The following is a 16,433-nucleotide window of genomic DNA, read 5'->3' as shown; positions in this document are numbered from 1 at the left end:
TATGAATAGCTGTGAAGTTTGTGGAAGGTATGGACTTCTCAGTAACACTTGCATCACGGTGCTAAGAAAGTGGGGATTTTGTTGCATTTGATCAAGGGGATTTCTCAGTGCTTGCTGGAATGAGAAAGTAAATTATGCACTTTTCTCATGGAAATATTAATGAGTAAGACAATGACACTGAAAAATTTCAAGCTGCTGCAATGCCTTATTTAACCCCAGAGGAATTCAGCAATGCGTATTCTGCTGATGTCCTTTCCCTGGAGATTATGAGAAAGAAATTAGCTTCCCTGAAATTAAGACCAAAATATGGAGCCTAAGGTGGAAGACTAACATAGGATTGTTGGGGTAGGGAGTTGTTTATTTTAGTTGCTTAGTTTGTTACAGAAATAGCAAGTTGGCAAAGAATGTAGACCAATGGAACTAGCAAGTAGAGGACATAAAGAGTTCATTGATAGCAACAATGACAGACTGTGTCAATACAGAGCAGTGGCTCTTGTGCTGCAAAATCTCTGGCGCTGGGCACTGAGTTCTCTATTTTCTTGTGGTCTTTTTTTATGGCTTCTTTAGAGAGCATTGTGGCAAGTGGCCATCTCCATCTGCCCCTGCAGATAGCCAGAAATTTTGCAAAAATATCATTGCTTGTAGGAGGAGAGGAATAAGAATAGCAACTGCGTACGCATGTAAAGAATTCCATCAAATACTGCAATGGACAATATTCCATGCAGGAATATAGGATATGAAATATGTGGGTGGAAGACTCCAGTACTGAAAGCCACTTGAAACTGAAGATAGCAGAATTGATATCAGCTGAATATACAGCTTTGTGTGTGATGTGGGAATGTGTTGTGGTGGTGGTGATGTTCTATTTAGCTAGGGTTACGTGTTCTGGCAACAAACCCCAGAATTCTTTTCATGTAGAGTTCAAGGAATTAATTACAGTATCAAAATATATGCCAACATCCCCTTGCTCAGCATAAATCCTTTACAGAGTCCCTTGTTTGTCTTGACTATTATCATATTGGCCACTGGAATGGGCTGCCCAGGGAGGTGGTGGAGTCACCACCACTGGAGGTGTTTAGGAAAAGACTGGTTGGGGTGCTTGGTGCCGTGGTTTAGTTGATTAGATAGTGTCGGATGATAGGTTGGACTGGGTGATCTAGAAGGTCTCTTCCAACCTGGTCTATTCTATCCTATCCTATCCTATCCTATCCTATCCTATCCTATCCTATCCTATCCTATCCTATCCTATCCTATCCTATCCTATCCTATCCTATCCTATCCTATCCTATCCTATCCTATCCTATCTTGATGTACTTTATGAAACTGGAAGATTTTCTCTGTGTGACAGTTACCCGTGGCTGCTGATTTCTGTTTATTTTTCCTTTTAAAGCAGTAGTGAGTGATGAAGATTGGAAACAAAAACTGTAAAGAAAATGCATTTTACTCTTTTCTGAATGAAGATCAACAGCTGTGAGGCTGTTGATTTTTAACGAGAAACTCCTCATGGCAGGAAGAAATTCGACATATACCAGTGATATGTGCAGTCTTGTATGATTGCTGCTTTTAACTGCTTAAGCATTCATACTGCCTAAATACAATTTTACTACTAGCTTCTGTGTTTACAGTCTATGATGTGGAAAAAGATGTCCCACTGTGTCATGTTCTAGTTACAATCAAATTGACTGTAGCAAACACAGAAGCTGTTGAAGTTCAGTGCTTCTCAGTGGGGTGTTCTTGTTCCGCCAGCTTATTTCAGGCTGTTGATATAGCTCGCCTCTGTGAAGCTCATTCTGATATATAATAACAAAACCAAGGCAGGTCCCAGTTCACCTTCACAGTAAAGCAGCATGTCATGAAGTATTTAAGGAGATGTGTATATCACCAATGTCTTTCTGCATAAATACTGTTTTACAGACTTGTGTTTGTAATAGCAAAAGCCCTTTTATTCAGTTGTATGAACTTCTAAACATTTCCTTGCTTGTGATAATAGGGCAGTAAGGATGCTGCAAATCATACCCACAGCTGCTGTTTCACAATAATACTGTCTCCATTATAAATCTACTTCTTCAAGTGTTTAGATAATTTAGCCAGAAAAATTGTTTATAGGCCGAGAGTTGCTTCTGAAATAAATCAAGAAAATAAACTTATTTCTCAAGAAACTAAAAAAGCCCTGCCCACAATAGTGACTTTTAATTTCAGGTACTGAAAAATCTGAGTCAATGAGCTAGATAAATGGTTTTCTGTATTTTAACACACTGTTTTATCAAGTACTCAGGCAATATTATTCAGTTTCTGATGTGTTTTATTCACATATTGCAGCTCTTTAGTGCTCAGTTTTGTCAAATAGCTTGGATTTTAATATACCTGTGTGTCAATGCATGACCAAATGTAGGAACCCATCAAGCATGGCACTGCAATGCCTCTAGTCATATCTGCCGGTGGAATCAAACTGCCTACAGATTTACAACACCAAAGGTTACTGTACATGGTCTCCTTCCCAGTCTTCCACTGCCCTGAAATTCAGCTGACTGAGGAATTGCTCTAATATCCTGCCAGCTCAGCCATCGCCCCTTTGCTTCTGCCGTCTTTGAAGCCAGACGGTAATAACTAGCTTTGTGTCAGATCACCAGATATGTTGCTGTTACTATTTTAGCCAGATTGTCTGTTGTTTGAAGTCCCATTTACTGCCTTCCAGCTGGCGCTCAGGAGTTCATTTAGGCATATTTAATCTTCTCACTAGGTTTCAAGTGCTGTTTTTCTTTATTAACCCAGTGAATGATACAAAGCTTTTCCAGCATGATTGACACCAGCCAGAAAGAGTGTTGGTTTTTGGAACTCCATTTGCTAATGAAGTAATCTTTGTAAGTAAACAAGTGGAAAGACATTGGCTTTGATGTATTTGAGAACAGTTTCATGCAAGCTGTTACTAGGGTACAGATACGGGTCCTTTGCAAGTGCATAGCTTCTGCTTTAGAGCTTGTTTGACTCCTGTCAGAAGCTTGGGCTTTCTTCTGTTCTTGCAGCCATCAGACTGGCAAAACCAAACAACAGTCTTACCACCCCAGCCAAAAAAAATTCTCTGTGCTTGCCAAGTTACAGAAATCCTGTCAAGTTTCCCTATCTGTAGAAGCTGATCCTTGTTGTGAAAGGCTGTGCCAAAACTAATATACTCATTCCTCAGATAATGGCATGCATCGTTTCATCACTCCGTTGCAATGTATTGTTCTCTCCACTTCCTCAAGGCTCTATATAAGCATTTATTTTATGATTTGTTTAACAAATGTAGGACAAGAAAGTCGAAGAACAACTCTAGTGATACAAAAGGACTGCATCATAGTTTTATCATCCTATATCCAGCATGTGAAGCCCTCTGAAATTAGTTAATCTATTACAGTTGAAACCAAATCCTCCTTTTTGGCAGTTTGAAACAGAGTGACTCTAAAATAAACCTGATTTCTAGGACAATGTGGAGATTTTGTCCATATTACTGGTTAGGCCACACCTTGAGTACTGTGTCCAGTTCTGGGCCCCTCAGTTTAGGAAGGATGTTGACTTGCTGGAACAAGTCCAGAGAAGGGCAACAAAGTTGGTGAGGGGTTTGGAACACAAGCCCTATGAAGAGAGGCTGAGGGAGCTGGGGTTGCTTAGCTGGGAGAAGAGGAGGCTCGGGGCAGACCTTCTTGCTCTCTACAACTACCTGAAGGGAGGTTGTAGACAGGCAGAGGTTGGTATCTTTTCCCAGGCAGCCAGCACCAGAACAAGAGGACACAGTCTCAGGCTGCGCCAGGGGAGGTTTAGGCTGGATGTTAGGAAGAAGTTCTGTACAGAGAGAGTGATTGCCCATTGGAATGGGCTGCCCGAGGAGGTGGTGGAGTCACCATCACTGGAGGTGTTCAGGAGGAGACTTGATGGGGTGCTTGGTGCCATGGTTTAATTGATTAGGTGGTGTTGGATTGGTTGATGGGTTGGATGCGATGATCTTGAAGGTCTCTTCCAACCTGATTTATTCTGTTCTGTTCTATTCTATTTTTGATTGGGAAATGCGTTAAGCAGACTGATCAAAAAATAGAAAACTTCAGGAAGAAGCACAATAGAGTAACACATTTCCTGACTCCTCTGTCACTTTCCTGAATGACTTTTACAATGATTTTCATTAGCATTATGATAGTGATGGTTGCTATTGTATGTCTCTGTATTTAATACTGGAGTTACATTGCTTTCTTGTGGTTAAGCTACAATTATCCTTTTATTGTTTCCGGTCGCATTGCAGTATGCTTTTTCTAGTACTTCCTCTGTCAGAGCTTCACCAAAAAAAAGTCTTGTTGGGCAATTGACTTGCTTCCAATGACTGTGAGTAAGTGGTGTAATAGCTGACTGTGGTGCAGAGGACTACTCTTGTCTATATGCCTCACTGATGAACTGAATCCTCCTGTGGAAGTGGGGAAAATGGGGAACAGAAGGCATAGGTGAGTGCTCTCAAGTACTGTCAGAAAATAAATGTTAACGGAATTGCCAGTTAGAAGTTCAGCTCTGCCAGCTGAGGGATATCAGAGTGCATTTCAGTCTTTTGCCAGCACCCGGAGAGATTACTCAGATGCCTACAGAAGGTCAGGGGCAACAACATTTATGGTATCATTGATACTTTCAAGAAGCCATCCTTCTCTGGATGGTAGACTTGTAGTATTAGTCAATGAAGATGCTAAGGTTTTTTTATAGTAACTTAAGAAGGTCAGCTGACTCTACACAAAAGAGAATTTTTTTGTTTTGGACTAAATGAAATATCCTAACTCATGAACTCCACAAAAAGAGGGACATGACTATAAGATCTATATGATAGAGTCTCAATAAAATCAGCTCCTGTAATGCTACAGACCCTGCAGATGATAAAGGTGATTTGTTCAGTGTGGCCATTTGCCTTCCAGGATGCTCTCAGTGACATTAAGGCTCTGGGATATAGGATAAATGACATCTTGTAAAGCTGGCCAAGCTCTGCTCCATCTCTCTCCTCTTTTTGTATTTTTTCTTTTATCCAGACAAGATAAGATGGTCATGGTATAATTTGTCTCTTTTTGATCAAGAAGGCAGTTGCTCTTAAATCTGATTTAATTCAGTTATGAATCTTAATATCTGTTAAAGGAGCTTATGGCACAAATGGTCCTTTCTGTGGCTAGGTGAATTTTGTAATCATGTAATGTGATAATGCTCCTAAGCAAGAAATAAATGTAATGAATTACACCTCTTGGTCCAGTGGTGGTGGTTCAGCTGCACTTTGAGTTCTTACAGAGTAACTTCTATTACAGCTCTAGGAAACTGTTAAGGAAGCTGGAATTTTCTGTAGAATAATATTTTTTTATGTTTTCAGGTAAAATTAGCTTTGTGTGGAACCTGTAAATTAGTGGAACATCAGCTCTTGGAACGTCATTTTATTTCTTGCTACACTGAACATCCTTAACCTTAATATTGTATCTTCCAATATTTCCAAGAGTGTTTCTCCTATCGAGGCAGAAAGCTCCAAATGATATCATTCTGGATTATTATATCTAATGATCTCTCTACTTCTAACCATATTCTTCATAACTATTTCTGAATTAAATTACCTCCTTCATGTTCAGAACATACAAGCATTAACACCGATTTGCTGACACAGTGAAAGAGGGATCAGCATCTGTGTATGACTAATCCAGGATATTAAATAGAGGCTCCACCTTAGATATTTTTATCATTTGTTTTCCTCTCCCTTGACATTTGCTCCACTGAGCCCTGCACATGTGGAAGAGCGATAGGGGAGAGTCCACGCACCCTCATTTCCTTTCATATTCACAGAGATGCTGGCTATCTTGGGCAGCTATTAGATTTTCCAGGGAAATAAATTTTCATTCCCATTTGTGGTAGCTATTTTTTACATTTCAGTGTACTTACAATATAGAGCTTTTTCATTCAGTCACCTCAAGGCATTAGTTGGTACACAACACTTTTACAGAAGGGTTTAGGACTCAGTCTGGTAACTTGGTAGGATAATAAAACTGCATTCCTTCCTTTTAAGCTCAAAACATCCAGCTGCAAACAAATTCGAGTTTACATCTTTCTAGCAGCTGTAGAACAATCAGTTACCTAGGTATCAAAGATGCTGTATTTGCATAAAACAGAGTGCTTCAGCTTATAAGGATTTATTGTGGTTTTATCTATGCAAACAGTATGAAACATTGTGTTTCATATTTAATTTGTTAATACATCTAATAATATAATCTTCATAGAATCAATAAGGTTGGAAGAGACCTCAAAGATCATCAAGTCCAACCTGTCACCCAAGACCTCATGACTACTAAACCATGGCACCAAGTGCCACATCCAACCCCCTCTTGAACACCTCTAGGGATGGTGACTCCACCAGTCCAATAGTTTGTGTAATTGTCATTTTGGCAAGACTATTTTACATCTTGAATTTACTTTCCATTTTAACCTTTACCAAATATTATCCATAAACTTACAAGTGTCCAGCTCATTGGCTGAATAGACACACCACACTCTGTATCGATTTTGTTGCCTTTGCTTACTCTAAAACTGAATAGAATAGAACAGTACCACAGGAAATGTTCTGTAAGGATGCAGTAATTCTGTCTGTCCTTGGTAAAAATTATGGAAAACAGGAAAGAATGCTGCCCAGAATTTGTTTACCCAGTTGTTTACACACTAGTTATTTATTTAGATAAACATATGGAATTCTTTACTTAAAACAAGAAAAAAACAAATCTATTCATGTCATTATCTAAAGACTGCTGGTTCTCTTGTTGGACTGATTTACTGTGTAGCTGCATGTCAAAATGCAAGAGCACTAGGACAAGACAGGGATAAGGAAAAAAAATCTTGACTTTTACCAAGGTTTACCAGATACTGTAATCTTAATTGCCAATTTTCCTAACTTCAAAGTAGACACCATAGATACATTCCTCTAGGACACAAAGAATTGTTGCCAGGTTTTTGTGCTCATCTGGAGTGGTAACATTTTCAACACTTCATTGAGTTCATTTGTTATCACATTTATTTCTTCACTTGCTATTACTACCTAATAATATTCTGTATTTAGGTTGAGGCTGAATTTTGTTTGTTTGTTTTGTTGTTGTTATTTTGTGTTTGTTTATTTATTGGGTACAATTCTAACAAAATTATATGCAGTGAAGTTTGGGTTGCTTTGCCGTTTCTTTGGTCTGAAGGTGCATTCCCTGTAATCCATGGACAACCTAATTGGTTGGCAGGCACTTGTGGGCTTGGTTTTTTTTCCACTTCATTTTCTTTTTAAAAAAACTTATACATAGTACTGAATAATGTTTTAGTGTATAGTTAGAATGTAATTCTTTTGATAGTTATAATTGTCATGAGATTTGTTTTAACCTGCAAGATAATATTACAGCCATCAGTGTGCCCAGGTGGCCAAGAAGGCGAATGGCATCCTGGCCTGCACCAGGAATAGTGTGGCCAGCAGGAGGAGGGAGGTCATTCTGCCCCTGTATTCAGCACTGGTTAGGCCACACCTCGAGTACTGTGTCCAGTTCTGGGCCCCTCAGTTTAGGAAAGATGTTGAGTTGCTGGAACGTGTCCAGAGAAGGGCAACAAAGCTGGGGAGGGTTTTTGAGCACAAGCCCTATGAGGAGAGGCTGAGGGAGCTGGGGTCGCTTAGCCTGGAGAAGAGGAGGCTCAGAGAAGACCATATTGCTGTCTACAACTACCTGAAGGGAGATTGTAGCCAGGTGGAGGTTGGTCTCTTCTCCCAGGCAACCAGCACCAGAACAAGAGGACTCAGTCTCAAGCTGTACCAGGGGAGGTTTAGGCTGGATGTTAGGAAGAAATTCTTCATAGAAGGAGTTGTTGGCCATTGGAATGGGCTGCCCAGGGAGATGGTGGAATCACCATCTTTGGAGATGTTTAGGAGGAGACTTGATGGGGTGCTTGTTGCCATGGTTTAGTTGATTAGATGGTGTTGGGTGATAGGTTGGAATTGATCGTATCAAAGGTCTCTTCCAACCTGGTCTATTCTATTCTATTCTATTCTATTCTATTCTATTCTATTCTATTCTATTCTATTCTATTCTATTCAGCTTGACACAACTCGACTCTATTGTACTCTGTTCTACAGTATTTTAAAAACTGTTCTACTTACATATGCAATTTACCACTAGACATTAATTTCTTATACTAATTTCTTATTTTTAAAGAACTATAGCAGTTCTGCAGGTGTCAACATAATACCTGTGTTAAAGTATGAAATCTGATGGCAGTGTGTTCCATAGGTTTCTGGGATATCTAAGGTACTTTCATGTTGAAATGTTAATGAGGATTTTTTGGAATGAAGTTACTATCCAAAAAAGATAGTAGGAAGGAAACTTTATAACAGAAAAAGTGTTTCATGCCTTTCTTCTTGAAACCTTGGTCTAGTGAAATTGCAGTGGAGTAATTCTAGTTTCCTTTTTCCCTTTTTCTCAAATTCTAGATTTATCCATGGCAGTGCAAAAATTTTCACAGTCTTTACAAGATTTCCAGTTTGAGTGCATTGGAGATGCTGAAACTGATGATGAAATTAATATTGGTAAGTACTTTCTGTGCTTTGGTTGCAGTAACATTATTTTTATAGTTTCTTGTATTTAATATATCACGGGCCTGGTGGAGCCACTCACTATATCAGGACATTTCCATGGGTAGAAATCATACAAGATGTGAAAAATACACATCAAAAATCTTAATCTTCCTGATACAGTGTGGTTCATTGTAGAGGAAAGTATTCAGTAATACTCAGTCAACTGTGAATCTTCTAAATTCTACTGCTATATGTAATTTGCAGCCAGTTTTTATTGGGATGCTAAAAGGCACACAAGTTTCCTCTGCAACAGCATAGATCTGCAAAAAAACCCCAAACACTTAAGTGCCTAGTCAGACACAGGAAATATTTAAGGGCCTAAACCTAGGAATATGTCCTTTACAACTTGTGCATTCCTAAGTATATAGGTGTCTGAAATTTTGCCAATAAAATTTACTATCAGCTTTATGTTCTGCCTCTGTGCACACCCAGAACTTCTGCTTTCTCAGAACTGAACATCTCAGCTCAACTTGAATGTAAGCCTCTTTAGTATCAATTGTCAAAATGTACTTCCGTGATTAGACTGATCCTGGAAAAAATTCCGAGATTCAGAATTTCAGCCACTCTTTACTGCAAAGCATTGGCACAGTTTCAGTGATGCTTTTGGGCTCCAGCACAGCAGCTGGAGTGCTCTAGCTCCTGTTGGTGAGAAACCTAGATTATAATCCGGTTTTGAAATGGCTAAATTCATTGTCACAAGTTTTACATGCCACATGGTGCCCGCGTCTCGCTCAAAACATCTGAGAGGAAGGAAGATGGTTGTTAAAGAGTAATTGCTTCTAAAAATCCATTCTTTGGCAGCAGAAGAGGGAAGATAGAACTTGTCAGTGTTTTTTAAAAAAGATCTATGTAATGCAGAGAGGAAACTCGGGTTTAGGCTTTTCCAAGTGTATCCCTTACTATAAACTATTTTCAGCTCTCCTCACCCTTCAATATTTCCCTTTTCCTGACTGAGTTACTGATCATTGGACAAAAGACTGGATCTGCTTGCTTTCACTAGCAAGGTTTGCCTCATTCTCATCCTACAATATTGTGATGGTTAGGACACTTTTGTGAAGGAAGACTGGTATTTGGTCACTGTCTTCTGCTAACCCTTGGCAGGGGAGCAGGAGGGGAGGTTAAAATTTACTGATGTACAGAAGCAGGGGAGTGAAACCACTGAACTGCTTCTACTGAGATATAAAATTGCATATGTTCTTTAGGTGTATCAAGCTTGGACAGAGACAAAAAATGAATGGTGTGTATGTGCTGTTTGGCATTAATTTCTTGGCTGTTAGAGTTAGCTTATACATATTTTTTGCATTTAAACTAAATCTACAGTATCTCAGTTATCAACAACTTTTTTTTTTTGATGCATAAGGTTTTGCATTTAAAATGAGGTGACCAAGGACAAAGACAAGTTTGATTATCTAAATGGAGCAAAGAAAAGACATTTTCTTCTTTGGACGTTAAACAGGCATTTAAAACTATTTAGGGAAAAAATGGAGTTCATGAAGCTTGACAGCTGATTTATTTCACTTGGAGCTTCAAAGAAAGGATTTCTAGCTTCTAAAGCACCCATTGCCTGATGGATTGTCACGTACATCAAAGAAGCTTATAAGAGTAAAAGGTAAACTGACAGGAATCAAATTCAAGTCTAGCAGAGCTTGAATCATACTGTGTGCTTTTATAGGATAAGGCTCAATTTTGATCTCCCCAGAGCAGTGACCTAGAATTTATCCATATCTTTTAACATGCCCCAACAAGCTAGATGTTTGCTTATCATCAAAGACAGCTTTGTATAGATGAGTCTTGTTCTCTGTGCCTCCTCCTGCCTTCACCTCCTTTTTTAAAGAATATCTACAGCTGTGCAGGCCACTGGAAAGTTTTACTTCACTCTGCAGTGATGCTTGTGCCTTGATAAGTTTTGTACTAAACCACCTTATATGTGGGGCCTAATAGAGTAACTATATTCTGAAGAGTTGAAAATACATTTCTATTTCAAATGTAGCATTGGAAGTCCACCCTGATCCACGTTAGAGATGGAAATTCAGCCACAGAATGAGGCGGCTTCTGTTAGGATGTGATTATTTCTGTTAAAAAAATAAGCTAAAATAAGCTAAAAAATAAGCCAAAAATAAGCTAATACAAATGCTTTATTTTTTAGCTACTGCTTTTTTTCCCCCTCCTTACTGGTTGTAAGTATTTGGAACTAAATTGATAGCTCCATGAATGTTTTGGAAGTTGAAGGTCTCTCTTCAGTAACTAAGTAGAACAGTCTCCTGCTTTTTTTGCCATCATGAGCTCTAATAACAGCATTCATTTTTATTTGCATTTCCTGCAACTTATGCTTTTTTTTAGATGCTGCCTTTATACAAGTAATTGATTCTAATGAGCCCATTAAATACATAAAAATACATGAGAAGTAGTTTTAGTTATGCTCCATGACATGCTCAGTATAAACAGAACTATAATGGCATACTTCCTATTTATTTTAATTCATATATTATTTAATCCAGTGATTCATTTGTGTTGGTTTTTTTTTTAATGCTACCTTTGATTTCTAATTTTTATAATATCCTACTTATATTTGCAAGTGTTTTGTTCTTTGACAGAACAAATGTACATCTCTCTGTGGCTATATAAAGTGTTTCAGGTAATTTTTCCATGTTGTTGCAAGTTGCAGATATTTAAACACATAACCACTTCCAGATATAACTTGCTTGGTGTAGAGTCAGACATTTTGTGTGCTGGTTGGAAGCTATTTCCTTTCTTGAATAAGAAGACTCTTTATTTTTTTCAACTGTGAACATCAAAGGATTCATGCTATAAAAAGCTTTTTCAGATACTTGGGAAAGAGTGCTCCCCAACTCTATTAGCTTTTCTCATTAAAAACCAAACAGCTAGCAACGATTACCAGCGTTGTCCCTTCCTCTGTATTGAAATGCATGGGGCAACGTGATCTGCAGCAATGCAAGGCCGTAATATTTTATAGTGACATAATATTTGATAGTAGAACATTGCTATTAGTTCCAGTTGCATGTGATTCAGCCAAGCAGCAGCTACTTTTTTTTTACACTGAAAGGTTTATGCAGAAAGTGGCATCTTTAAAACAAAAACCAACACAATAAATGACAGTGAATCATTAATTCTAAAAAGGCATAGTAATGAAGGTTTAAGGAGACTCTAAGGAGAGGGTGTTGCTTTTTAATCTTACTGACAGCTGTGCTTTTCTCAGCCTGAAAGAGCTAAGATTTGGCAGCGCTTTGCTGTTCACTCATTTAGACCTACCACCCTAAGCACATTTGCTGCCAGCCTCCTTTGCCATGAATGTTTTGCACAAAGATTAAATTGACAGCAAATGAACGTGAAGGAGGTCAGTCACTGGTCATACCCAGTGAGAATTTTGTACAAAATAGGTGGTATGCTTTTTGCATGTTTCAAATCCTCTAGATAATGCTGAATGCTGCACAAACACTGCAAAGGAATATATTTTAATGAACTAATGTCTTTTTCCATAGTATATGCTGTGCAGGCATAAAATTTGCAAAGAAAAAAGCTTCCCTAGCTTCCTCCTTTCCCAGTGTTATGTAGCTTATGTTACCTGACTCCTTCCCCTGGAATCTCCCTGATTTTATCCTCTTTTCTTCTGTTTGTGTTATTTGAATTGTGGCTGGTACAAAATGAAAACAATAAACATCATTATTTAATGCAGTGGAATTCTGTCTTGTTTCTTTAAGAAGTTCTTGTCTGTTTTGTGTTATGGCTATTTATAGGTCAATAGGATTTAGTATTAGGAGTTTAAGATCATGCTCTTCAGAACTAAATGAAGCCAAGACAAAAATGCTTTTTTATGTAGTGGCATTTTAGTCATGAGTTCTGTGGTGACGGGTTGGACTCGATGATCTTTGAGGTCTCTTCCAACCCTGGTGATTCTGTGATTATATATTCTAGCATTGCAAGCCAGGTGTGTTTTGGGTTTGTCACTGTTGCTTTTGAATTTTTTTTAAGGGTGCTTTGTTTTTGTTTTTCCTAAAGAGAATTCTATTAAGACTGATGTGTCAGGTAGCATCAAATCCTTGATTTAGGAATGTAAGAGGATTGGGATGATCTATGGAAATATTAATAGAGCTACAAGGAATAGATCAGAAGTTCTTAAATGTGGTATCTTTCCTTGTGGGAACTGAATCCTCATCTTGCTGCTAGCAGTTGTGGCTTTTGAGATCTTTGCTGACTTACACCTCAAGCTGTTTGTGGGAATATTAAAATTTCTAACAACTAACCAGTTACAGAGTTGCTAACTCATACCAGGCAATTCTGTTGTATTCAACAAGTAGTTTCAAGCTGAACTTCAAAAACTCAACTAAAATGTACTATGGAGAAACAACTTCATAAAAAAGGAAAAAGAAAACAGAGCTGACCAAACAAAATGAAACAACCAAGCAACAACAAAAGGGAGATAAAAACCCCAAACAAACACAAAACCAAGCATTTAATAGTTGTTGTTGGTTGGAGCTCACTGTTGTGTTCTTAAGGGTCTTTTGGTTGAGTTGAGCAAGGATACCAGAAGCTCAGTCTTTTTTTAACTTGTACTGGGCATCCACATGGACAGTGCTTTTGAGACCAGCTGCTCTGCCCTTTTGGAGAGCCTACCAGAGGACAAACAGCAAATAGATCTGTCTTGGGAAGTTTTTGCATGAAACTACACAATTAGGGATGCGTGTGTGTGAAACAAAGTTTACCACCCATCTCTTAAAATGCTGTAAAAGGCTAATTGGCATAAAGAGGTTCCAAATTACTTTTTTTAGTGTTACAAACTGCACATGTAATGCTTTATTAAAATGGAAACAACTACTAATCCAAGAGAGAATGTGTAGGAATTTTATGCTTTTCTGCTGCATGTGTAGGCAAATCATGACAGATGAATTTGTGGACATTGCAGTCTCCAAGTTAGGAGACTCTTGTAGCTACTCAGGCTAATTGAGACCCTCAGAAAGTAGCTGTCAAGCTAATCACAAATTCAAGACACTGTATTTCTGCTGTTTGTGGTATGCAATGGCTTCTTGAATTTGCCTGCTTGTTTTTGAATTATTTATTAAATGCCATTGAACCACCTACAGTCTGAATCACTTGGATATCTTGCAGGTCATCTCCTTAATCACTTGAGGTTAGCTTTGATGTTGAAGTTCTTTTTAGGGTTGCTACTCTACCTACTTTGCACTGAATGTGCATTTCTAATCAGGTTTCAGAATGGGATTACCAAACACCAAATAAGTCTAAAATTAATTCCAGCTACTCAGCTCTACTACTGCCTTACCTGAAGCACCTTGAGGGTAGACATCTGGGGGTGGATTTTTTGGTTTGATTTGGGGTGGGTTTTTTTTATCATAGACATCATCCCAATGACTTTTGTAGTGCTTGAGTTTGTTGACTTTGTGGAACATATTAAAGGCAAGTGTATTTACCAAAAGCATTTCTTTCAGATGGGTGGGGAAGGGTTGAGTCCTGAATTAACACAGAAGTCTATTTGTGACAGAGTGGATTTGCATAGAAAGATTGTCTGCTATTTTTCCATGGTAATTGCCTGCCTAGATTTGCCAGCTCTTCTCCCTCCAGTTACAAGAATTAATTTTAAGATTAATTTTTTTTAGGTGACCTTCAAAGCAACTTTAAGTAAACTACTAGTAAGATTTGAATCCCAGGATAGAGTTCTTTGGTATTCCTATTGAACTATTTTTATCTACAAAAGTTAAACAGTAACAAATTATGGAAGGAACTCAGCACAATCAGGGTGTGAAATGCCTAAAGTATTTGTTTAAAATCTGTTAAATCTGTGCCTACCATTATTTTTTTTTAATCCTTCTTGCATATTTAAACAAATGCCACCTGTTTCTGGAATGCTATTGTTTCTTGACTCCAGGAAATGAGTGATTTTATGCTAGGGTGCCATAGAGCCTTCAAAACAGCATCTCAAACAGAAAGAGACAGTTGCATTCTGCTGGTCCAGCCCAGAGCTCTTGTCCTTGCTGTGGAAGGTCAAATGAGGCTGACCAAGCAGGAAATAAAATGGTGTTGCAGTAGGCCTTTAGTTGTGCAGGAGGAAAAGGTAAAATAAAATCAACAACACAGGCCTTCCCCCCCCCCCCCCCGCCAGATACTCCTCAGAAGGTTGTTAAAATTTGCTTGCTCCGTTCCCTGTTGCCTTAAGATGTGTATTCAAATGAAAAAAAAAAAGGTTCTATTGGAGTGGCTGATGCAGTTATTGCCCTTCCTGTCTGTCCTACCCGTCTTCTGTGGCAGGAGTTGCTGAATGTGAAGCAAGAGATCTCCTGAGTCACTGCAGTTCATATCCTGGTATGCTAAGGGAGTCTACTGGTTCATTTAATTACCTTGGACTACTGTCCTGGTTTAAGACAGCCCACTCTTAACAAGTCTCACTCCCACAAGTGGGAGCAATTTAAAACAAAACAAACAAACAAAGAAAAACAAAACAGAACCAAACCAAAACTAATCAACCAACTGAAAAAAACCAACAAAATAACCCAACCCAAAATCTCTGTGTGTTGAGATAAGGAGAGTTTAGTAAAAATAATACAATGCGCTGTAGCTTACAAAGGAGCAAAAGAAGCCAAGCCTGTGAAAGACAATCAGCAAATAAGCCAGCAAATGGAAAAGGGCAGCAACCAAGCTAGCAGCCAGCAAAGCAGGAGACCAACACCCCAAACCACACACAGGAGGAAAGCCCCCTGGAACTGAACTTCAAGTCTCATCATCCTGTATGGCATTGACTACTCATCAGCAGATTCAACAGACTGACTCAGCTGGTCCCTCCCAGCTGAACCGGGACAACTACAAACTGTGCTGTCTCAGACAGCCACTTGTCTTAGAGTTCATGCATTTTACAGAACGATGCTGGGGCAGGCAGTGGGCAGCAATAGCTTTGGTGCATTAAATGAGTCAGTATTGGATCCAAACTGCTGAGTAGACAGGCCCATGCTACTTGGGATTAAGATGAAGTATCTATTTTGTCCCTCATTAGTAGTTTGATCTTCTGGACTATTGTATATGCATTCTACATTACTGTCCTCATTCCACGCCTTCAAAATACCTCTACTTCCATCCTTCATTGCTGAGCTTTGTTATTTCTGGAGCTGAGCATCCCAGTAGAAGTATGAGTGTGAGAAGACAGTCTGAGGACTAGAGAATTGTTTTACAGTATTAGAATAGAATGGAATAAACCAAGTTGGAAGAGACCTTAGAGATCATTGCATCCAACCTATCATCCAACACCGCCTAATCAACTAATCCATGGAACCAAGCACCCTATCAAGTCTCCTCCTGAACACTTCCAATGATGGTGGTGTGTAATACTAGTGCATATAATACATGTCTAGTGAAAATGGCAAAACAGTTTTGAGTTGCCAAGTTAGTATACTTTTTTGAGCAATAGTGACTTGTTTTCAAAAACAGGTAGTGGTTTAGTCAGCTCACCTTTGAGATCTTTATCTTCAGGTCTGAGCAAATAAAATGAAGGGTTTGTACTGTCTGAATTCAAAATCCTTAGTATGGCGTTTTCATCACGGAAAGTCCCTTGATTCCTTTGTAGGTCTGAATTCAACAGAGCAAACCTACCATTTGTTGAGGTATTGGGTGAAATTTTGCCAAATTAAAATGTTTCCCCAATATCACACTGAAGTTTGCAGATCAGAAAAACAAAATTAATGATTTTCAGCTGCATTCCAGACACGCTGTTTTTCCTTTTACTTCCTGTGTTTCAGCACCCGCAAGGAGCCACACACAAATAAGGTTTGTACAGCTGGAAAGA

At 38.7% G+C, this 16,433-nt stretch overlaps 1 protein-coding gene across 1 annotated transcript in view; it reads left to right on the top strand.

Moving 5' to 3' along the window:
- Positions 1 to 16,433, top strand: part of ARHGAP42 (Rho GTPase activating protein 42) — a 168,110-nt gene that overhangs the window by 32,521 nt on the left and 119,156 nt on the right. The window contains exon 2 of the mRNA XM_054164714.1: positions 8,486 to 8,581. Within this exon, the coding sequence (XP_054020689.1) occupies positions 8,486 to 8,581 (96 nt within the window). The remainder of the gene's footprint in view (positions 1 to 8,485; positions 8,582 to 16,433) is intronic.

This window comes from Dryobates pubescens, chromosome 10 (genome assembly GCF_014839835.1).
Source record: "Dryobates pubescens isolate bDryPub1 chromosome 10, bDryPub1.pri, whole genome shotgun sequence".
Taxonomy (NCBI): domain Eukaryota; kingdom Metazoa; phylum Chordata; class Aves; order Piciformes; family Picidae; genus Dryobates; species Dryobates pubescens.
This window is presented reverse-complemented; position numbering and strand designations above follow the sequence as displayed.